Genomic DNA, 25,429 nt, shown 5'->3' with positions numbered 1-25,429 from the left:
GGAATCGCCTTCTTCCAGGCTAAAAAGATAGTTGGTCTAGGGCTCTGATAACAGCAAAATCTGTGTGCTGGTTGGTGACTAATGTTCCTGAGTGCTGAAGAGAAGCTGTTGCACACCATGCATGTCAAGCTTAACAAGGAGTCAGATTTGGGTGGTTTTTAATGGAGTTCATCTCAAGTGAGAGGAAAACAGGAAAAGATGGTAAAGCTCATTTTGGTAGTAACCAGCCTACCTTCAGTTATAGTTTGGTAACTGAAGATAAGATCTGAGGGAATGTATATAGTTGTGAATATAAAGATTATGGTAATGTTAAAGTGAATAAAATTTAGATGTCTGTTATGCCTATTAAGTCTAAAACTACAGATGCAAACCTAAAGTCAAGAGGCATTTTATTCATAGTAACTGAGTGCAAATCCGTGTAAAGCAGGCCTGCACAACATGTGGTCCGGGGGCCGCATGCGGCCCGCGTGGGCTCACTGTGCGGCCCGTGGGGGGTGAGTAGGCAAGTGACGGGTGAGGGAGGGGGGCTGAGGAGGCGAGCGGGCGGGCAGTGAGTAGGCGAGTCAGGAGTGTGGGGGGCTGAGGAGGCGGGCGGGCAGGCAGGTGAGCCAGTGGCAAGGGAAGGGAGCTGAGTAGGCGAGCCGGGGGGGGTGGAGGACTGAGAAGGCAAGCGGGTGGGCAGTGGTGAGGGGTGAGTAGGCGAGCCGTGGGAGTGGGGCTGAGGAGGTGAGCAGCGAGTCAGTGGCTGACTTGTTCTACTGATCTGGTCTGGCTCCCATCCCCTCTCCAAAGGTTGCAGCTGTCTGAAGGTGCCTGCCTTCCATGCCTTCCTCATTCACGCCTCATTCATTGAACAGGGCAATGATTACCAAGTGGGGGGAAGATCTTATTCTACTTCTAGCAAAAAGACATTTTTCTTTTATCTTAATTATGCTACCTTAGAGGCCCGCTATAACATATTACCAAGGTTCAATACCGCTGTTTCGGTGGGGCGGCCATGGGGAAGGAGGGTTTGTTTCCGCGGGGCAGGTGGCGCTGGGGTGAGGGGTTGTTTTGGGGGAGGCTGGGTGGCACTGGGGGGGTTCCATGGGGCAGGCAGCACTGGGGTGGTGGTGTTGTGTTTCGGGGGGGGCTGGGCGGTGCTGGGGGGTGGGGTTCAGCGGGGCCAGGGGGTTTCAGCCCTCAGCTGTTTTCTTTGGAGTAATATGGCCCTCGCCGCTTTACGAGTTGTGCAGGCCTGACTGTAAAGTCATGTCTAGGACTACTTTGAGTAGCTTTCTGATCAGCTTGGTCTGTGCAAGATAACATTTTACAATATGAGAGATTTACACATTCTGCGGAGGAAGCTGAGTATTAAGATGCAAATCACTAATTTAGCACCAGCTGCAAGAGCACACTTTGATATAATTTTATGAACGTCTCTTTCTGGTTTGTTTTTATAATATGACACATCAAGTCTTGGCTATGTTTCTAAACAGCATTGGGGAACTTCTTGTCATGCTCAGTATTGATAAACCCAAGTACTCAGAAATCATAACTCAAGTGCAAAAAACCATGAACATTTTAAAATATTTGGGATTCTTCTGGATTTTGAGCCTTCAGGTTTTATTTGTGTCATATTTTCAAGCTTTTCTAACCCTAATGGATGTGGAGAAACTTACTCATTTTTAAAATTCAGATTTGTGATTCCTGGATTGGGTGCTTTAAGAATAACTCAAAATATGATAAAATCATGAGCATCTCTGCATGCTGGTAAAATAACTGTCTGTAAGATTGTTTACATGTGGTAGGAAAAACCTTTTTACACTAATACTTCTACATTAAATACTCTTTGGGAATTCTGCACCACTGCACGCACACAGAATTCATGTGCCCCGCAGAATTTTTTTTCTCCACAGAAAAGTGCTGCAGTTACATTTTTTGCCCACCATGGGCTGCTCTGGCAACATAACAGAAAGCAGCTGCTCCTGCCAGCAGCAGCCCCAGCTGTGGATAGAGAAGAGGCCAGGTTAGGAGGCACAGGGTACAGGGGAATGGACAGCGTGGGAGACATGGGGCTGCTGGAGGGTCACAGGCTAGGTTCAGAAGGGCTGGGGGCGGGACAGACTGGGGCAGGGGCTGAATGGGAGATGGCAGCACCATATGGGGACAGGGGGAGGTGGGTGCAGGGGCACATGCTAGAGGGGGTGGCTGAGTGGGGATGCAGGGACACATGGGGGGATGGCAGATGTGCCTGACTGAATGAAAGAGGCTAGGTGTCAGCCAGGGTCTGCATGGGGGAGGCTCCCTAACAATCCTAACCCTAGTCACAACCCTAACCCTCTTCCTCCTCCTTCCCCCCCCCCCCCCCAAAAAAACCCCCTGTTCCATACTTCTCCCACCCACACCCAACAATTATTTCTCTCTCCCTCAGCTCCTCCATTACCCCTGACTCTCCCAAGCCTTTGCACTGCTTCTGAGAGAGGTGGGAAATACGGTTCTTTATTGTAGTTTAAATGAATTATTATTCAAAGTTCTGTATTAATATGCCTAGCAAGGAATCTATTTGTCAAAAAATATTTCCTGAATCTTTTATGTTATCTGTATTGTTACAGACATACTTGCTGGCAGGTATTTTGAAATGAATCTCCAAAATAATGGAAACTGGTATGATTATATTGTGGTTTTTTCATCAAATAAAATATGCAGAATTTTGCAGAATATTAAATTTTTTGGCGCAGAATTCCCCCAGGAGTAAATGAGGTATGAATAAAGAATGAGTTAAGGATTAAGGCTATTGGAAGGTATTTCTGGTATTGAGATTTCCTTCAGTCTCTTTATGAGCTTTTAACTACTTCATTAGAGCTGTAGACAGAATGATAAAGCACTTTGTATTTCCTACTTTCCCAAAGAAAATGAAATCTATAGTTGACAAAAATATTAAGGTTATAAAGAAATCTGCGTAGGTGTGAGGAAGGGAAAGACAGATTTTGTAGAAATGTAAATGTAAACTTTCACCTTTCCATTTTTTCATAAGAGCAAACCATTTTGAGTTTGTCTGGTGAAGTCTTGCTCTGAGCATGAATTTTATAACTTCTGGCAATGTGACAAAAAAAGCAAGATTGAAGTAGTTTAGCTTTGTTGCAAAAGCCTCTGTGTAATGTTGTAGTATTGATACATTTCAAGTTTAGCCTAGCTGCTTTGAGGAAAAGCTGATTTCCTTTGTACTGGAGATTCCTCTCCCTACCTTCCCCACTCCCTTCGTTCTGTGTGGTACTAGCATCAAGAAAATGGTTTTAACACTAAGGAGATTTAACTGAAGAATTAGTGCTGGAGTATTAGTAGCTTAGTTACAGATTGCACTGCGTCAGTCTTCTTCACACCCAGAAGACAGTCATGTGACTTAAGTCCTGCTGCAATTGTGCAGCAGACAAGACTGCAGACCTCTGTGGAAACTGATGTTTCATATTTCAGACTGTAGATTTCTCCAATTGCAGCTATTCTATTGGTATGCCTAATTGATAATCACAGCTGGAGGGTAGATCCTGAGGAGAGATGGACAGTCAGCTGAGCAGTTGGAAAGATAAGGGTATTTGCTGTTTATTTAACATTTTTATTAAGCTAAACATGCTGTGGTTTATTTTTCAGTAAATGAGACTTGTAGCATAGATATTTTTAAAGTTGTAAGACATGGTGAAATATGTAAAAATGCTAAATGTCTAGGGTAAAAGGAATAAACGATGACCAATACAAAGTAACAAAAATTATTTAAAAAAGAAAAATAGCTTGTATAACACACTGCAAATATCTTAGCTGGTTAGATTTTTGCAGTCCTACATAGCATAGCACAGAATAGCTTGGTTCAGTATACTGCACAAATGTCAATGCAGCCCTGATTTAGCCAATATGTTGCTTTCAAAGTTTTTAAGTCCTGTTAATTGTTAATGCAATCAAATTGTTAATCTAATGAGGTTAAGTGTGTCTGTGTGAAGTGTAATCTATGCTGTGTTGGTCTCAGGATATTAGAGAGACAAGGTGGGTGAGGTAATACCTTTTATTCTCAAGCTTACACAGAGCTCTTCAGGTCTGGAAAATGTACTCAAAGTGTTGCAGCTAAAGGCAGGATAGAACATATTGTTTAGCCTAAGTAATTAACACACATGTCAAGGGACTGTGGTGGGTTCGGTCACAGAGACCCCCTTTGGACTGTCACCTGACGTGCTGGAATTATCTCTGAGCCCGTTTTCCACTGCCAGCTTGGGATTCCAGAACCCTGCCTTGTTGAGCCAGACATGCTAGTCTGCAACAAAACAGATCCAGGTCTGGTCCACGCCCCCAAAGCTGCAGACTTTAACCAAAAACTGCTCAGCAAGTCACTTATCTCCAGCAACCAGACACCCAGTTCCCAAAGGGATCCAAACCCCAAATAAATCTGTTTTACTCTGTATAAAGCTTATTCAGGTTAAACTCATAAATTGTCCGCCCTCTATAACTGATAGAGAGAGATGCACAACTGTTTGCTCCCCCAGGTATTAATCACTTACTTTGGGTTAATTAATAAACAAATGTGATTTTATTAAGTATAAAAAGTAGATTTAAGTGGTTTCAAGTAATAACAGACAGAACAAAGTAAGTTACCAAGCAAAAGAAAACAAAACATGCAAGTCTAAGCCTAATACATTAAGAATCTGTTTACAGGTAAAATCTCACCCTCAGAGATGTTCCAATAAGCTTCTTTCGCAGACTAGACTCCTTCTCAGTCTGGGCCCAATCCTTTCCCCTGGTACAGTCGTTGTTCCAGCTCAGGTGGTAACTAGGGGATTTTTCATGACTGGCAGACCCCTTTGTTCTGTTCCATCCCCTTTTTATAGCTTTGGCCCAAGGCGGGAATCTTTTGTCTCTCTGGGTCCCCTGCTTCTAAATGGAAAACCACCAGGTTTAAGATGGATTCCAGTACCAGGTGACATGGTCACATGTCCTGTGAGACCCCAAGCCTCCATTCTTTCTGGCCTGACTCACAGGAACACAGGAAGGCTTACAAGTAAACAGAGCCATTTACAACCAATAGTCCTGGTCAATGGGAGCCATCAAGTTTCGAAACAACCATTAATGGCACACACTTTGCATAATTACAATAGGACTTCAGAGTAATACTTCATATTTCTAGCTTCAGATTCAAGAATGATACATTCATACAAATAGGATGAACACACTCAGTAGATTATAAGTTTTGTAATGATACCTTACAAGAGATCTTTTGCATAAAGCATATTCCAGTTACTTTATAGTCACATTCATAAGCATATTTCCATAAACATAGGGAGTGCAATATCACAGGGACCATACAAGGTGACATGGCCTATTAACACCTGTCCAGTCATATAGGTGAAACGGGGGTAAAAACTGGAGGAGGGGGGAGTTAAATGTGTTATAGATTATTGTAATAAGCCATAAATCCAATTTCTTTGTCCAGTCCATGTTTTTAGTGTCTAGCAAAGTTAAGAATTTAAGTTCTCAGGCTTGTCTTTTGAGGATGATGTGCAGGTTTCCTTTGAGGATGAAGACTGAGAGGTCAGATAAAGAGTGATCACTTTGTGAAAAGTGTTAACCCACAGATGATATGGTGTTTTTGTTTTTTATCATTTTTCTGTGTGAGTTCATTTAAGAGCATAGTGATTGTCTAGTTTCACCCACACAGTTATTTGGGCATTTAGTGCACTGGATGAGGTACACCACATGTGATAGGCATGTGTAGGACCTACGGATCTTGAGAGTTGTGTTGTGGGGGATGTTGATGATCATAGAAATTTCACGGTGTTGTAATTGTAGGAGTCCTGACCCAAAAAGGAGTTGTGTGTGAGGTCGCAAGGCTATTGTTGGGGCGGGGGGGTTGCGGTACTGCTACCCTTAGCACTGCCACCAGCAGCAGTGGAGAAGTAAGAATGGCATAGTATGGTATTGCCACCCTTATTTTTGTGCTGCTGTCTGCAGACCTGGGCCCTCAGTTAGCAGCCGCCACTCTCCAGCCACCCAGTTCTGAAGGCAGCGCAGAAGTGAGGATGGCAATACTTGGACCCTTGCCCTAAAATAACCTTGTGACCCCCCCTGCAATTTGAGAAACACTGGTCTCCCCTGTGAAATACGTATAGTATAGGGTAAAAGCACACAAAAGATGAGATTTCACAGGGGAAGACCAGATTTCATGGTCCGTGATGCATTTTTCATGGCCGTTAATTTGGTAGGGCCCTATGCATAGTTGTCTGTAGGGTTCCATCATTGGAGATGATCATGGTGTCCAGGAAGTTGGTGCTAATGTGGGAGTGTTCTAGAGAGAATTTAATGGATCAGTGTGATGGTTGTTGAAGTTGTGATGAAAATCTGTTTAGGTCGTCTGTCCAGAGGATGAAAATATCATTGATGTATCTCAGATATATCATTGGTTTCATGGTGCATTTGTCCAGAAATTCTTCTTCAAGATGGCCCATGAAGAGGTTGACATATTGGGAAGCCATCCTAGCACCCATGTAATTTAGTCATTTAATGAGTACTAGGGAGAAGCATAGTACAGCAGACTTTCTCTTTTTATAGTTTGTTTATATTGTATGCTTTAAAACATTGATTGTTTACAATCTTTCTTACTGGATCACAAATAATTATTTTTGTGACTAAATTTCAGAATTTGCCAGCATAATCTACAATAGTTTTAGATAAATAAGTAGTTAGGCTTAAAATAGTGTGACCTTTGTCCGGTAACCACCAATCTGCAATCACCCTTCTGAATCTCTCTGAATCATTTAGAAGAATTTAAGTCCTATTTGTATGTGTGAGCTTCAGATTTTGTCCTTGGATCTACAAACTCAAAGAAATAACTTCTTAAGGTTGGTACTGGTATGTCCAAATTTGACAATTTTTATAACTGGCTTTCCAAGTTCATATGGGTTTTGGATTGTTCCCCCTCCCTCCCAATATATGCCAGCTGCCTCACACTCACGAGGTACCCTACAATAACCACCTGCGCATACATATGTGGATAAGGGAGGAAAAAAACTTCAGTCAGGTCATAACTTCCAGTTTTTAAGTCTTTTATTAGAGGTTCAAAATTTATAAAGCATGGAAAATCCTTACTAGTATCATTTGCAATGTTTAGGTTATATAGTAAACAGTATTGCCAACCTCAAGCATTCAAAACTCCATGTGTCAGGCAAAAAAAAAAAAAAAAGACTTCCTTAAAAAAATTTGTTTTGTTTTTTTTCATTTGCCTTCAAATTTTTGAGTCTTTAGGGTACTCCCAGGCCATGTTTTCAAGTTTTTTCCTGCAACCATGGGAAACTTACTTTTTCCCCTCCCCTGCCCTCTTTTTCTAAATGAATGCTGAGACTCGCATGTAATCATTCCAGAATATGGGGCTCTAAGACCTTTTCCCCTCCTTACCCCCTAAATAGTCATACTGGTGCAATCCACTACAACAGTAGTGTGGACACCGTTATAGCAGTATATCTTATTTCCCTTCCTGTAAGCACAAGCTACACCAGTATAAGCACTCTTATACTGATATAACTGCATCCACACTGGGGAAGTTGTACTGCTTTAATTATACTAGTATAGTAATTTTTGTGTAAAACAAAACAAAAACCCCATAGCCACAAATTTGTGTTTTTCCTTTTAGATGTAAAGTCATTTATTTACATAACATTTCAAACTGTACATTTTCAGCACAATCTCCTTACATGGGCTTGAGGGGAGGTCTCGGTGTTGCACAAGCAGGTCTGAATCTGGGCAGAGGGGCATGGTCCTTTCAGGCCTCCCAGAAACAGTTCTTGATATGGATGGCACAGCTGACGCAGTAGTTCAGCTTTAGATAGAGCTTGGTCAGCATGTACGAATCAAATTAGGGAGACAAAGTGAGCTCGGAAAAGCAGGTTGACAAATCACTTCCATTTTACTCTGCTTTTTCAACTATATGTCCTGTGTCATTGCTTTTAAGTCTCCACCTAAGGACTGGGTAAGTTCTTGAAACCTGTTAGTGCTGTACATGATAAGGTTTGCTACAGGAGGTGGAGATATCTCACTTTACAGGGGACATATGTTTCTATCCTACTTTCCTCTAGTATTCCAGGCTCTGCTAATCTGCAAAATATGCGGCGAAGTCCAAAAACTGGTTAGACCAGTAGTCTGGTCCCAAAATAAATATATCATTTGACATACCCACCTACTATTTTTTTTTGAGTGGGGAGTTTTTAAGCTTGTTTGCCTGGAAAGATCAACTTTAAAACTAGAGAACATTTAGAAGCTTCATTGTACCTGGGATTTTCAGTTTAAACCAGAACATACTAGCAAAACTCAGCTGAATTTAGGGCAGGTCTAGACAGATTGTGTACTGCAATAATTCTATGGGTTTACAAGGCGATATAGGTATAGCAGTGATGCAGTTACACATACATAGTTTATTTAGGTAAATTTGCCTAACTGCATCCACACTAGAAAGTGAGATATTATAACAGTACAACCTACTAAACAGGTGGGATTACACTGATACAAAAACTAGGGGTATACCAGTCCTTAAAGTTGTCTGAGGACTAAGTAATGAATATTCATATGCTCAAAAATTCAAGTTTTTTTTTAAATCACTTCCCATAGTCAGTCTTGTCTCTTTTATAAAACTCTCTAAAAGTATTGTTAAGATGAGCAAAAGAGGTGGAAAAACACCTTTCTGCCCTCTGTCTGTATATCTCATGAAAATTGACTTTTTGGCTTAACATTTTACTGAAAACCAGAGTCCTTATTATAACAAGTTACATGATGGAAAACAAAAAAGTGAATCTTAAAATGTTAATTTTTGAATGATTTGCTCAGGATGCTTAAGGCTTTGGGATGGGTGCCTCTTGTTAGTACATAGAATGGTTGGACTGGGAGGAACCTCAAGAGGGCATCTAGTCCAGTCCCCTGCACTCATGGCAAGACTAAGTATTATCTAGAACGGAGATGGCCAAACTTACTGACCTTTTGAGCTGCTTATGACAATCTTCAGAAGTTTGAGAGCTGGGGTGCCCCTGCCAGGGCTCAGGGCTTCAGCCCTTTGGGGAGGGGGTTGTTGGGACTTCAGCCCTGCAGAAGGTGCCTGCCAGGGCTCGGAGCTTCAGCCCTGCAGGAGGTGCCTGCCGGGGCCCGGGGTTGCAGCCCTGCTTCTGCTGAAGCCATGAGCCCTGGCAGGTGTGCCCCGCAGGGCTGAAGCCCCAAGACCCCTATCCCTGCTGGGCAGAAGCCAGAGGCGATGCGTGGAGGGACACGTAGGGTCATGTGCTCCACCAGATTTTTGCCAGGGCTTGCTGGCCCTGCTTGGTCACATGGTACCACCCTGCATAGTAACTGCTGGAGCTGGCAAGCTGGGAGGCAAGGCAGTGGCAAACAACAGGGAGAGCTAACACCTGGGAGCTGGAGGGAGGTGCTGCTGAGGGTAAGAGGGGGAGCATGCCTGGGGGGCCTGACTTAAGTTGTTGGAGGGGGGCAAAGCTTTAAATTGTGCCTCCCGACTCTCAGCAGGCACCAGTCATCTCTGGCAGAAGCCCTAAGTCCCACTGCATGGCAAAACTCCCAAGCTACCTCCCTGCCAGTCTGGCAGGCGGAGAATTGGATGGCGGGGGGCTCTGCAAGCCTCACTTTTTAATTATAAAAGAGCTACATGCAGCTCACAAGCTGCAGTTTTGCTACCCAGATCTAGACCATCTCTGACAGGTGTTTGTCTAGCCTGCTCTAAAAAATCTCTAATGATGGAGATTCCACAACCTCCATAGGCAATTTATTCCAGTGCTTAACCACCCTGACAGGAAGTATTTCCTAATGTCCATCCTAAACTACCCTTGCTGCAACTTAAGCCCATTGCTTCTTGTCCTATCCTCAGAGCTTAAAGAAAACAGTTTTTCTCTCTCCTCCTCGTAACAAGCTTTCATGTACTTGAAAACTGTTATCATGTCCCCTCTCGGTCTTTCCTTCGCCAGACTAAACAAACCCAATTTTTTCAATCTTCCTTCATAGGTCATGTTTTCTAGACCTTTAATAATTTTTGTTGCTTTTTTCTGGACTTTCTCCAATTTGTTCACATCTTTCCTGAAATGTGGTGCCCAGAACTGGAAACGGTGCTCCAATAGAGGCCATATCAGCGCAGAGTAGAGCAGAAGAATTATTTCTTGTATCTTGCTTACAACACTCTTGCTAATACATTCCAGACTGATGTGTTTTTATTTTTTTCCAAGTGTTACTCTTTACTCATATTTAGTTTGTAATCCATTATGACTCCCTGATCCATTTCTGCAGTACTCCTTCTTCGGTAGTCCTTTCTCAGTTTGTATGTGTGCAACTGATTGTTCCTTCCTAAGTGGAGTACTTCACATTTGTCCATATTGAATTTCATCCTATTTACTTCAGACTGTTTCTCCAGTTTGTCCAGATCATTTTTGAATTTTAATCCTATCATCCAAAGCACTTGCAACCTCTCCCAGCTTGGTATCGTCCACAAACTTTATAAATGTACTCTCTATGCCCTTGTCTAAATAATTGATGACGATATTGAACAGAACTGGTCCCTGTGAGACCCCATTCGTTATGCTCTTCCAGCTTGATTGTGAATCACTGATAACTACTTTCTGGGAATGGTTTTCCAACCAGTTATGCCCCCACCTTATAGTAGCTCCACCTAGATTGTATTTCCCTAGCTTGTTTATGAGAAGGTCATGTGAGACAGTATCAAAAGCCTATGGGCTTGGCTACACTTGCAAGTTAGGGCGCCCGGGGCTGCTTTAATGTGCTCTAACTCCTGAGGTGTCTACACTGGCAAGGCACATAGAGTGCCTGGACTCTGCAGCTGGAGCGCTCCTGGTAATTCACGAGAAAGCATAAAGCTTGCTGTACCCTGGCTGAAACAACCAGGCGTCAGTGTGGATGACGTGTTGCGTTACTTTTGATCCCTGCAATGAGCTCTGGGAGAAATATGGCTCTTTGACTTTACAATGCTCTCAGAGCAAATGTCCGTGAGTTTAGTGCTGCTTCTCAGGGCTTGTCTACATGGGAACAGGCAGGAAAATTAATCTGAATTAACTAAAGGTGTTAATTTGAACATGATTCACTGAACCACATTAAATCCCCATGTGGATGCTGCTGTTCAGAATTCAAGTGGTGTTAATTCACTTGAATTCTGAATGAGGGTATTCACCAGGGCTTAATGCATCCACTGCAGTTTAATGTATCCACTTCAAGTTCACACCGTTAGTTAATTTGGATGAACTTTCCCGGATGTCCCTGAGTAGATAAGCCCATAATAGAAGGGCCAGTCTACACTACAACATTTTGAGTATACCCCTATGGTGTCATTCCACTTACAGCAAGCTTAAAATCAATCATGGGACACGAGACAAGGTAATAGGTCAACAGAGTGGAGTTTTGTAGCTGATTGGACGAAGCCATACGTTACCATATTATTGAATCATTTTAGGGCCTGTCTACATCATAATTACATTTGAGCTGGGGATCTGGTTACAACACTGTTCCAGCTTGCCGTATAGAAGGGACTTTAACTGTCTTCTGCAACATTGATTGCTTTATTCCCATTATGGAAGATGAATAAAATCTCATCTGGAGTACAGATGGAATTGTGTTGTAGGTAGATCCTCTGATTTCCTAGTAATTGTAACACAGACAGATCCTCGCAGAACAGTAAAGATCAGAAATGTACCGTGATTTTGTTATATGGTTTAAAGTATTCTTGTCCCATTCAGAGCCAGGAGCAAATCCGGTTATAACACAATTCAGGGTGAGTGCTCTTATAACTATTTTATCAATGCACACATTTTTCTAATGTATGTATCCATCCCTTAATTTAAATATGAGCAGCACTAGACCCAAGGCTTTCATTTCAGTGAAAGGGGCAATGAGATCAGTTTCTTTCTGGTACAGTCGCAAAACTCACCACCATCTTGCAGTCACTGTTGTCTTGGCTTAATTTTTTGTGAATAGTTTTATTGGTAAATATTGGTTTAAACCAAGGATCTTTAGGCCTCAGTAACTTGCAAAATCCTGTGAAGTAGCCCACAGAGGAAGTGGCACTGTCCTGCTTCTTCATTCTTGTCTGCCTCTCTTTTGCAGCTACTTTGATCCCTCGCTGGTAGCTCTTTCTTGGCTTTGACTGTCTAATGCTTTTCACAGAAGATGCTGCAATTTATGAAGACCTGTGTGGTACTTCCTCAGAAGCAGAATGAGGCAGCCAAGCCTAGAAGGCATGATGGTCAAGCTTCTAGCCCACAAATGGCCCGATCATATTTGTTCTCTAGCCTGTTTGGATACCCCTGGTTTAAATAAAAACAGCAGCTTTATTTTTTATATCCATTTTTTTCTAATGGTCTTTTAAGCAGAAAACCTAACATTTTGGAATTCATGTATATATTTAAGTTTTAATTTGCCTTACTGGAAAATGATGCTATAGTAAGGGGTAACATAAGACCTTCATAAGAATGTGCCCATATAAGGTACTATCATAATACATATTGTAGATGGTTGATTTGACAAAAATATTGCACCCTAAAGCTGCAGATGTTCAACCCTTCTTAACAGATTCCCATGTTAGTACACTAGCAATTGTAAAATCAGGCCAAAAAATGGCAGTTGTCTGCAGCTGTAATTTTTTTTTCTTTTAACTGGTATTTGAATGAAACAGTCATCAAGAATTTCAACTTAACTGTTAGACTATAGGAAGGTATTTGAGAAATGTTTCCTGATTCATGCATTCAGTCTCTTAAATGGGATGTGATTTTGTCCTTTCTCTGTTCATTCCTTTTTTCTAAATAGAATCTTTATTTGGCCCTGAAATCTTTTTTACGCTAGATGTAGAATGTTTACTTGTCCGATTCAGTTGCAAATATCTATTTTTTTAATTTTTTTTTAATACTTTAACTGCATTCCAAGGACTTAACTGGAGAAACAGCTATTGGCTGAACACTTAAAGCATTCTGTGTTAGTCTGTGAAGCTTCTAACTGTAGTAGTGAGACGGCAGGCAGTTGCGTATATCAGTTGACCTTTGAATACCCTAGCCGGAAGTGAAAAGGATCTGGCTTGTCAGCTGTACAAGATCTGGGTGCATGCAGGCAAACTCAAGATGGATGCCAAAATTGGTTAGTTCTTTTTTGTTTTAATATATATACATGAATTTAAAACTCTTGTGAATCCTGAGGCTTTTAATTTGTTCAAAAGACAAAAACAGTTTCTTGTGGCTCATTTACTTTTTGAGAGAGGATTTTCAGGTCAAATATATAAGCGCTTGTTTTTGTCACAAAAACAGCTATTGAAAGCCTTAAAAATAAGAACCTGTGATAGAAAAGGCTTCAGAGAATTCAGCAATCAGCCTCTTATCACGGCATTTGCGTTAAAGGCAAAATGTAATTGGATGCGTTCTGCATGTGAGGCATGGATGCTAACAGTACTATTTTTAGATGTGCCAGATGACAATTCATGCTTACCATATGTAGACAGCTGCACTTGCTTTAGATTAGGCCTGGAATACTTACGTTGAAGGGCTGTAATTGTAGTTTACACAAGTGTAAATTTAAGCAAACACAATTAGTATAAGGAAGGATACTGTTTGGAGTGTCCCTGAGTATATTTATTTTTTGTGGGTATACTGTGTTTAAAGCCAGCACGCTGTTTTCACTAATATACAGTTTGGATTTTCTAAATTACCTTCTCTTGGAGGTGTGGGGGAATTTAAAGCAGCTTTTACCTTTTATCAGTCACATGGACTAAAAGTTACAATTCAATTTTGTAATTGTTTTACAACATTGAATTTTTTTAGAATGTTTACTGTTTCATTTTGCAATAGTGTATACATGTGGGATTAGCATTGGGACTTATATGGTACTTCTCATTTTGAATGGGACAGGGCAGAGTGTATGTGGGGGAAATGTAAAATGAAAATACAGTTCCAGGTCCAAATGAAAGATGGGAGTAGATTGAGGTCACCAATCTTCAGTCATTAATGAACAAAGTATTTGAAGCTAGGGTGCTAGTTTTTTGGAAGACACTATACAAATAGACCCTCGCGGACTACCCCAATTTTAGAATATCTCCCTTTCCAGTGAATGTTACTGGGAATTTTCATGATTGCTGAATTATTGCCTTTACACTTGTTATAATTTTTAACTGTGCAGATGTAGTCCTTTACCACAGTTACAAACTGGCCCTATCAAGAGACAATGACACACTATTAATGCAGATCTTAAAATAAAAAAATCATGACAATGAAGCTATTGTACATATATATGAAAATTGTTAATATTTTTAGAAGTTTCAAAGCATAGAGTTCTTGCTTTCCAACACCAGCTGATTAGTTCAAATCTTGTATTGAAATGATTTCATAATGTTGAAAGGAAGGCTTCAGTTTCAAAAAAGCTTATGCATGTGCACTTGTATGAATAATTCTATTGTCTTTAATGGGACTATGTATGATAGTAAAGTTATGTCTACACAGGTATTAGCGGAATCTGGCCCTAAGGTAGCACATAATTATTTAAAGCTAGTGCATGCAAATTTCCATCAGATTATACCTACAACCCCATGTTATTTCAACTGCTTATCGTGTTCTGAATTAATATAGGGATTTGTTCTGGATTGTGATTGTTTTGTCGTTAGAGTAAAATTCTTAAGGTAGACAAGATGCTATTGGAGTGCTAAGCTCAAATAAAGCTTAACACAACCAAATTCAGGAAGATAAACAGATGTCCTGGTGGTTTTAGAACAGATAATAAACATAGTAGTGCTTCACATTTTGAAAAGACTAGATAACTAGCTAACATTATGTATAATGCTAATAAAGCTTTTTCTTTTACCTTTTTTTATATTGCGCTCTATATCTAATAAATTTTATATACTCGCTATTGATGGAGAGGGAAATCAGCTGTGAAGTTAGGCAACTCAAAACTCACCCATGACCGTTTCCCATTACATAGCATTGAGAAGTGAATAAAACCCAGTTAGATCAAATACTCCTGCATGCTACAATGGAGGTTCTCTCTAAATCTGTGATACTTCACTTAAAAATGCAGCAGACTCAAACCCAGAAAGAGGAAACTTGATATTTTAACCCAGTGACCAGACTAATTGCTCTTTGGGTAAATCTTTGAACAGTAATACTAAAAATGGCATCATGTGTTTCTATGGTTATATAGAAAATATATGCTCAGTTTACAAATAAACATTTTGCCCATCATTGGCCTGCAAATTTAGCTTTGATTGGAAATCAAACTGGGTTCTCTCAAGGTCCCTTCCTACATTTCCATGATTGTTCCTAACTTTGCATCAACATCATCACCAGTAGAAAAGGTTATGCAAGCCCAATTATGCCTTCAGTTATATTTGTGTAACCAGCCCCATTGTCTTAAAATGCTGCCCTCAGTGATATGTGTGCACTTGCCATCATTGGGTTTACACAGGTGTAGTGGTTTCGAATTCAGTAAACAATTCTGTTGATTAGCCTCAAGAAAAATAGAATCTCTCTTAGCTGTTGGGTGCACAGAGGTACAGGAATAAAAAGCAGTAAAAACTTTTCACTGATGTGAGCAAGTATGGCTTGGAATGCTCACGAGGAGCAGATTAATTAAGATTTCATTTTGACATAGTCTCTTTTCAGGGCAGAACTGCACTTGAATTTTAGCAAATGCATTTTGGGTAATTCCAACAATCCAGAGTCTAGTGTAAAACCAGTTCTAACTCTTCCCAGAATGCTTATTGTTTATAATTAGAAACTTCTAATAATGTAGAAATATGAGATACTGGGTTCAATTTTTTAAGATGTCATATTCAGATAAAACAAATATATGTAAGATGTCTTGTATTCTAATTTCAGTCCTTTTAACTTTTAGTTGTTGACCTCCTTTACTGGCGAGACATTAAGAAGACAGGAGTGGTGTTTGGTGCCAGCTTGTTCCTGCTGCTTTCGTTAACCGTATTCAGCATTGTGAGTGTGACAGCTTACATTGCTTTGGCCCTTCTTTCTGTGACAATCAGCTTCAGGATATACAAGGGAGTTATCCAGGCAATCCAAAAGTCCGATGAAGGCCACCCATTTAGGTGAGATTTTTCTTTAATACCAAATACATGGTTGTTGGAATAGCACTACAGATTCAGCTAACTGCATTTGAATATATATACGATACCAGTGCATGGCAATGTAAAACAGCCTCAATACTGTACAATCTAGCTCTCTCAACTGTAGCTACTCTCAAACATGATTGGGATTTTCACAAAATAATTTCGTAGAATGGACACAAGAAATGGTAAGAAAAATGAACTAAGACTGTCTGGCATAGTGTATTTCTTCAAAAAGTCAAGACAGACTCCAGTAGCACTGTAAAACTTTATATTCCGTATATATTCGTTCATTAGGCTGTTTGTTTATAAGCCGACCCCCCCCTAAGATGGTTAGGTTAAAAATAGGAAAAACTGTATGACCCTTTCATAAGCCGACCCTATATTTCAGGGGTTGGCAAACTTTGGCTCCCGGCCCGTTAAGGTAAGCCTCATTGGCTGGGAATGGTGAACCGCGGCCACAGGGAGCTGGGGGGCTCCATGCCTGCAGACGCTCCAGGTAAACATAACGACAATGTATTAGATATTCAATTAAATGATTCCATAGAGTTTAAAATCATCAAAGTTTGGTGTAGGCCTATTTATAAGCCAACCCCCACTCTTTGATGCGTCACTTTTTTACCAAAATATTCAGCCTATGAACAAGTATATACGGTATTTATTTCAGTTTGGTTCATTGAACTTACTTACACATTAATACTTGATTCAGCACTTCAAATATGCCCTGACATCAGGTACTAAACCACTGAAAATGTCATACTTGGATACCTGTAAAGCAATTTGTGGTTTGGTAAAGATTAGTAAATACAGCACAAGGTATGTTCAGTTGCTAATTATTCACATTTTGTTATATACCGCTTTCTGAAATCCTTTCTCAATAGCATGCTTAACTCTTACTATGCTAGCATGAATGTGCAATAAGGCAGCAACATTCTAAATGAGTCTATGTGGTTGGATTATAAGCAATTGGTTAGATGCAATATCCGGGTTCAGTGACCTGATCAGTGGATAAATCTGAAAACTTGGACTCTAATGAGGAAAACTGTAAACAATTAGGGTCAATTTTGAAAACGTGGATGACTGAGTTCATTGAAATCCCCAAGAGAATCAATGATTAATTTGTTAAATAATAATTGTGCCCACTCCCAAGAATGTGGCATGGGCATAGTTCGTGTGGTGTAGAAAGACAGGGAGCTTTGCTATTACTATTGGGTTCATATAGGCCATAGTAGTGCACCTACTGTAGAATTATGTCTTTAGAGATGTAAACTTCACATTAATGCATTAAAATAATTAAGAGTGCATGTTTCTTAATCTCACAACCAGCCACACTATCCAGCAACTGCTTTCCTCCTCTCCATTCCAAAATATGGTTCAGTCTCCTTTTCTCCTCCTTTATTTTCCCATTTTGCGTTTCTTCAGCTGCTTTTTTTGTGCTATTGCCAATTCTCTTTTCCAGATAACATTGATATGTGGTAGTTTTTAAAACCTCTCCTCCATGAGGACAGATGTAGCCTTCCAGTGGAAAGGACTCTCAGGGTCAGTTCTCCCTTCCCTCCCTCCCTTCCATTCCTTCAAAACCAAGGCAAGAGAGGTTTGCTGAGGCAGCTGGTCTGGCTTCCCCTTTGGAATCTCCTCAACTGCACTCTGTAAATGCTTACAGAGGTGGCCAGTCCACACCACCCCCTAAAAGCCAACAGCTGCCTGCAATAAGCTTGTCCTTTAAATTAAGGTGGGTGAAAACTCTAAGAAGGGGTAATGTTACAGTGCAGTCAGATCAGGAAAAATGCATCTGTGGCTATAGATGTTAAAACCATAGACCCACAGCTGTGACAGCATTCAGCAGAGCAATGCAAAATAGGATGCTGGCCACCTTAAAGAAGCTGGTTTAAAAAGGAAAGCCTTTAATTTAAAGGAACAGTCTGCTGGCAGTTGGAGTACTCTAAATGTAGTTTCTCTGTTACAGGTTTTCAATAAGTACAAACTGGTTTACAATAAGTACATAGTAAAATCCACAACATTTCTAAGATCTGATCTTTTCTTTCTGTCCATACAGTGGATATTCTCATTCAGGCCCTTTCTTATTCACTACAAACTGTTCCTCCCTGGCCTATCCTCTCCCTGACAGTCCATACAAAATGCAACTACTGGGACCACATTTCTGACCTATTGATCAAGTCATGTCATACACCTCACCATCAAGGCCTTGCATGACTCTGCCCCTCCTTCCTTATCCAAGGTTGTCTCTTGCTAGGCTCAGCTCTGCCAATATTAGCAGCCTTGATGCCGCATTTGTCCACTTCTCCTCTGTTTCCCCCCTCTCCCAGCACTGCTCACTTACCTTGGAATACCCTTTTTGAGTTGGTCCCTGTGGCCCTTACCATCTCCTCTTTTAAAATCCACTTCTTCTAGAATGCCTACCAATGAATAACATAAATGTCTTTGTTGTCCTAACGTGCTGTGTGTTAACTTCATTTACGACGTCCCCTTTTTCCACCCTCAATCCATTCAGACTGGTTGCTCCGCTATATTGCAGTTTGCCTGAACTTAGATTTCAAACTCCTCAGGACAGGGAATCTGTCCTCTTTTGTTTGTAGTTTTGTGGGACACCTAGCACGTTTTTTGAGAATTGTAAAACAATAAATACTTTTTACAGGTAAATAATACTTAACACAACTGTATAAATACTATATAATGTGTCTCATAATTCTAATTACCTGTTAAATAAAATAGGTGACTTAATGCGTAAATGTGGAACAGAGCTAATTTGCCAGTCATGGGGCAGTGTAGAATTTGGTGCCATATTCCAGATAAGCAACATCTCCCCTCTGAGCCCTTACTGGACATGAAACTAAATTTTAAAATGATAATTTTCTATTTAAAGAATCTAATACTGACCTAGCGACTCTGCTTATTAGTAGATGGAAAAGGTGGGAAATGGAATGGGGGATGGGTGTGTGTGAGAACACTTTAACAGGATTACAGGATTTTTATCTTTCTGATTGGAAAATTCCCAGAACTTTCAGCTAAATCTTCAGACATTAAGCAAAGAGAGGGAGATTGCATGGCAGAGTGGAGGAAGCCTGACCTGTTGCAAATTGCAGACCTTAACCTTTCACTTCCAAAAAGTGGGGTACTAAATCCTTTTGGACCAAACTCCTTCTCTAGAACATTAACCATCATTTGTTTAAAGAAATTCCATTTAGAAGACTTAGTAAAATGAAGAGTAACTTTATCCATGTCTTCGAGTTGATTATTGCTTAAAGGTGAGCTGCAAAGAATTTTTTTAATACTGCCTTTTCACATTTTTGCTGCATTAAAACAGGGTCCTGACCCACAGTTTGAGAACCGCTGCTATAGAGTCTTCCAGAGCAGAGAAGACCAGATTTAGTAACGTAAAAAACAAGCAGGTAAAGCTTGTGTTTCATGAATGATTCTTTCATTTTTCAGGGCTTACTTGGAGACTGATGTTGCTGTGTCTGAGGAGCTTGTCCAGAAGTACAGCAATGCTGCACTTGGCCACATTAATGGCACAGTAAAGGAGCTCAGACGTCTTTTCCTAGTTGATGACTTAGTTGATTCTCTGAAGGTAAATGATAAAGCATTCAACATACAGCTGTAGATTTGACTTTCCTCAACAGGGCTTAAAAAGAGAGGTTTAAATTGAACTAGTGGTCAGATGTTAAAGGTATTTGGAATGTATCTATTTCTTTAAAAATCTCAATTTGGGGGTAGCTGGGCAGAGTCTAACTCCTTTCTATTTTTGTTTTTTGGCTCACATGTCAGCACCAGTAAGTGGCCAGCATCTGGCCAATTGAATTTCTTGGTACAGTTTCTCATTCTGCTAATCTTAAATACCCAAAAGAATATTTATAGCTGTGCAGCTTGAGATTACCTAAAGCATTGATGAACATTACATTTCAAATGGCGTTTGACATGAATTTTCTAATGTTGTACAAGTCTCCAACAATAATAGACTTGTAAATAGTTCCCTCAACCACCTGTTATATCCTTTCCCTCTGTGTCTGGGTCTACCTGTTGCAGTGCAGACTCCCGCAGTCCCAGGGAGAGGCTACATAATAACACTGTCATATAATTTAAATCCTTAGCAGCAGGGAGGTTTGACTCATGCCAGTATTTTTATAAAGATCCTGTGGTTCTTCAAGTGCTGTCCCTGGGGGCGCTCTACTCTAGGTGACGGTGCGTCCTGGCGCCGCTGATCAGTGATCTTCGGTTGCAGTGCCTGGTCGGGATGCATGTGCTCAGCTGCTGTCTCGTGGCGTTGTTAGGGTCTGCCTGAGCGCGCGCATCCCGCACCCCTCTCCGTTCCTTCTCAGCCGTCCTCGGCTGAAGACGGGACTCTGGGCAGTGCTGATCCTCTTCCCTGGCTTCTGAAGGAAACAATTACAAAGATCATAGAAATAGTTAGTTAGTAACATCCCAGTTGTTTCCCTTCCTTTAGAATAGTTACTTAGTTTAAAAAAAAGAACAAAAAACTTTTCTCCAAGTTTGTCTCCCACTGAGACACTCTCCCCTGGCATTCCTAGCGCAATAATGCCAGGGGCTTCAGGATTCAAGAAATGTGCACCCTCTCATGTGAAGAGGCAAGAAGCTCTGCAGCTGCCTACGGAGCAGGGCAGTAAACCCTCTCTCTCTCAGGCTCCCCTGCCAAGGCAGAACCGACCGGGAGCCCAGCTTCACCCTCTCACACTAGTAGTCAAAGATGAATTAATTGCCAAAATTAGGCTATCCCATTATACCATCCCCTCCATAAATTTATCAAGCTTCGTCTTGAAGCCAGATATGTCTTTTGCCCCCGCTACTCCCCTTGGAAGGCTGTTCCAGAACCTTCGTCTAATTTCAAGACTAAACTTCCTGATAGTCAGTTTATATCCATCTGTTCTTGTGTCCACATTGGTACCGAGCTTAAATAATTCCTCTCCCTCCATGGTATTCATTCCTCTGATAAATTTATAGAGAGCAATCATATCTCCCCTCAGCCTTCTTTTGGTTAGGCTAAACAAGCCAAGATCTTTGAGTCTCCTTTCATAAGACAGGTTTTCCATTCCTCGGATCATCCTAGTAGCCCTTCTCTGAACCTGTTCCAGTTTAATTTCATCCTTCTTAAACATGGGAGACCAGAACTGCACACAGTATTCCAGATGAGATCTCCCCAGTGCCTTGTATAACAGTACTAACACCACCTTATCTCTACTGGAAATACCTCGCCTAATGTATCCCAAGACTGCATTAGCTTTTTTCATGGCCATATCACATTGGTGGCAGTCCAAAGTGGAGGATCTCCCCTTTGACAAAGATAAACTCTTTTCCAAAAAAACTGCTGAAGTCCTTCACACTATGAAAGACTCTAGAGCCACCGTGCGCACATTGTGCATATACCCATTCATTCCCAGGAGACCACAGTATCAACCTTATCAAAGGCCCAGCGCACAACAATATCATTGACCCTAGTCCAGACCGTATGACACTGGGAGAAACCGCAACAGACCTCCTAGGCACAGGCAAAACCAGGCGCAAGCAACTACTTCCCACCATCGGGTAACAAACAACAATTTTGAAGTGTTGGTCGGGGGTCTGCGTGACCATCCCTTGACTCCGCTGCCTATTTGCCCATTTGGCTACCGCCTCCAGGCTTTCACCATGTCTGGCAACAGATCACACAGGACCTCTGGGTCCTGGAAATAGCTCAGTCAGGTTACTCCATCCCTTTCCTATCTTTCCCGCCCACCCTTTCCCCTTCCCCATCCCTCTTCAGGGACCCCTCTCACAAGCACCTTCTCTGCATGGAGGTGGCTCATCTTCTCCACCTAGGTGCAGTCGAACATGTACTGACGCAACATCGGGGAAAAGGATTCTACTCCGACTACTTTCTAACCCAAAAGAAAGGTGTACGTCCTTCATCCACAGCTCTGGAAACTCCATCTGACGGCATGGTTCTTTCATGGTTTCAATCCCATGAATTAGCCTGCTCGGAACAGGTCCAACACGTCCTCCTGCACAGTAGAAGGGGCTCCACTCCTAAGACTTACCTGCAAAAGTGGAAACGCTTCTCCATCTGCTGCTTCCACACATGCCTAGTACCCCAGACTGCAACCCTCCCTGACATCTTATATTATCTTTTCGAACTAAAACAGGACGGGCTTTCGCTCAGTTCTGTCAGAGTACACCTCGCAGCCCTTACCATCTTCCATGACACTCTGGATGGCTATTCACTTTTCGCCCACCCCACCATGAAACGCTTCCTCACTGGTTTGCAAAATCTCTACCCTGAGATTCATTCACTAGTAGCCTCCTGGAGTCTCAACCTAGTTCTCTGTGCTCTTATGAAACCCCCTTTTGAGCTCCTGGCCACCTCATCCCTGCTCCACATGTCCATGGAAGTGGCTTTCTTGGTTGCCATAATATCAACAAGAAGAGCTGGTGAAGTAAGTGCCCTGATGGCCTACCATTCCTACACCATTTTCTTTAAAGAGAAAGTTACTATACCCGCCCCAAATTCCTCCCCAAGGTGGTGTCTACCTTCCACCTTAACCAGTCAATACGCTTACCTGTATTCCATCCCAAGCCTCACACGACTCCACAGGAAACTGCGTTACATACCCTTGGCATCCGACGGGCTCTTGCATTCTATTTTGACAGAACTAAACCATTTCGTGAATCCCCTAGGCTATTTGTTTCTACTACCGAGAGATCAAAGGGTGACGCTTTCTCTAAGCAAAGACTCCCCAAGTGGATCTCAGCCTGCATCAGATCCTGCTATCAGACCAGAATGTTCAAACAACAGGGGGTGTTAGGACTCCTTTTACTAGAGCAATGTCAACATCCATTGCCTTCCTCCACAACATACCTGTTACAGACATAAGCAAGGCGGCCACGTGGACATCTGACCACGCCTTTGCCAAACATTATGCTATCACACGGGATACCACGGCAGACACCATAGTCGGCCGTACGGTACTGTTTACCGTTGTCCCTCACACAATTCCAAAATCCCACCAACCATAGTGGGTACTGCTTCACATTCACCTAGAGTGGAGCACCCATAGGGACAGCACTCAAAGAAGAGAAAGTTACTCACCTTGCAGTAACTGAGGTTCTTTGAGATGTGTGTCCCTGTGGGTGCTCCACTACCCACCCTCCTCCCCTCTACTTTGAAGTAATAATAAGACAACTCTACGGTAGAGAAGGAACTGAGGGAGGTGCAGGACACGCGTGCTCAGGCAGCCCTAACGACGCCATGAGATAGCAGCTTAGCGCGTGCGTCCCGAGCAGGCACTGCTACCGAAGATCACCGATCAACGGCACTGGGACGCACTGTCACCTAGAGTGGAGCACCCATAGGGACACACATCTCGAAGAACCTCAGTTACTGCAAGGTGAATAACTTTCTCATTCTCATTTCTTGCACTTCCCATTTCTATTTCTGTTGTTACAGTAGTCCTCTGGTGAGGTGGTCCAATCAGATCTGTTTCTACTTCTGCGTGAGTTTCTGCAGTAACTATATTCTGACTGCTGCCCCTCCCTCTCAATCTTCACACTTAGTGATCCTCTGGGGGAAGAGAACACCACTTCCACAGTCAATAAGAGGGAACTGAACTATAGACCACAGATTGAAAACCACAGTATAGAACACTGTAAAATGTAAAAACACAGTATAGAAGTAATGACAACCTTTCATGGACCCCTTACACATAGTCTGCGGACCCAAGGGGTCGGCGGACTACAGGTTGAAAACCACAGTTCTAGCCAATTGAACAGCTGTGAAATGACCAAAGTTACATTTTGATATATAATCAATTATCTTTTAAATTGCCCTTTTTAAAAAAAGCAAATTCCCTACATATATTGTATGCTCTTATAGTTAGCTATTTGTGAGGCATGTTTTAGCCTTAGATTTAAAGCCTCTTTTGGCCAGGACTAAAATCTTGTGGATCTGTCTAAGGAATTAAATACATCATGGAAAAACTTAATCACAAAGGGCTTTTGTCTGGCAAAAAGGTTTTAATAATTAAGGTGCTCCTCAAGGTGCAAGCCCTCATTTGTGATATCACCAACTGCTTGTGATGCTACAAACAAAGAATTAGGCCATCGGTTAAGGGAAAAGAATGGACAGCCAAACTGTTCTTGAAGATCTGATTTTCATTCAGTCATTATTAATGAATGCAAGAAAAGAGGAAAAATCCTTCCAAATAAATATTCCAGTTGCTCTTTAAATATCTTGGTTTGTGAGCTTCAGGAAAGCTGCTGTTTATCCTGCTAAACTATTATTTCTTTTTCTTCAATTTCTTTTGATTTCTAAATAATATTGAAAGAGGCTCATTTGTCTTGGAGGAAAGCTTTAACCTACTTAAACCTAATGCACTTTTTTATTGTATGGTAGTTGGATGTAGGCTTTGTATGAAATCAATAAACTGGAAAGTCAGCTTACAAAATTTCATGGCTCTGAAGTAGTTTCTGTTGTAGGAAAACTTTAAGATATTGAGGTTTTATGCCTAATAAGGGCCCCGGTGAACAAATGACATTGGTTTATCTATTTAAATAAACATCTTGGGTGTAGAAAATTACATTTATGCTTTTACATAATATTCCATGTTACTGAAGTTGAAAGTGGAACAGGAGTATAGTCCAGTTTATCATATGTACTTATGCTAACAGTGAAATCTAGGTGTAATCATTTCTGAGATATTTTGATTTATTTGTACTGTATATGGTCAAGTTCAAAGGAATTCTTTCAGTTATAACTTCAAAGAATAGCTTTGTACAGTACTTGCCAGGAAAAGCCAAGGAAGGGAACTGTATTGTATTGGGTGTGCGGTTATATAGTGATTCATCCAAAACTCATGCGATAAAGAACATTTCTGTTAGGACATGAATACTATGAAGCCATGTTGTTACTTGAGTGATGGAGTCCATTACTTTAATTGAACTAGCTCATAGTAAAACAACTTGTTTTTTTTAAATTTGCCATTAAATTAGATTACAAATTACTTGTATTGTGTAATCAGTTACTAATAATTGGAATAAAGTGGGTGAAGAATTACTTACGGCACTTGGCTCACCCATCAGGATTACAGTAGGAGTCAAGCATATCACTGTAACTCATGTAGACAGTTAACTTTAGACCTTATGCATGCATTCTTTCCTGTATGGAGCAGTACTATCTTTGTGATAGACTTTGGACTGCTTATGCTTCACTCTGGCTTGGAGCCATAGAAATAAAGAGCTTTAAAAAAATCTTACTAAGAAAAAGCAGCAGTAGTTACCGTATATACTCGATCATAAGCCGGTTCGTTTATAAGCCGC

General features: G+C 41.2%; 1 protein-coding gene across 6 annotated transcripts in view; it reads left to right on the top strand.

The window, feature by feature from the left end:
• RTN4 (reticulon 4) overlaps positions 1-25,429 on the top strand; it is an 87,023-nt gene that overhangs the window by 48,012 nt on the left and 13,582 nt on the right. For 2 of the 6 annotated variants that reach the window (XM_005308042.5, XM_005308046.5), the window contains 2 exons: positions 15,880-16,087; positions 19,556-19,694. In XM_005308042.5, the coding sequence (XP_005308099.2) occupies positions 15,880-16,087; positions 19,556-19,694 (347 nt within the window). Of the gene's footprint in view, positions 1-3,409; positions 3,569-12,930; positions 13,138-15,873; positions 16,088-19,555; positions 19,695-23,561; positions 23,608-25,429 lie in introns of those variants that run through there. The other 4 variants (XR_010600246.1, XM_005308047.5, XM_005308048.5 and 1 more) reach the window with 4 other exon arrangements.

The sequence above is a fragment of the Chrysemys picta genome, chromosome 3 (genome assembly GCF_011386835.1).
Source record: "Chrysemys picta bellii isolate R12L10 chromosome 3, ASM1138683v2, whole genome shotgun sequence".
Taxonomy (NCBI): Eukaryota; Metazoa; Chordata; order Testudines; family Emydidae; genus Chrysemys; species Chrysemys picta.
Note: the sequence above shows the minus strand (reverse complement) of the source record. Positions and strands in the feature narration are given on the sequence as shown.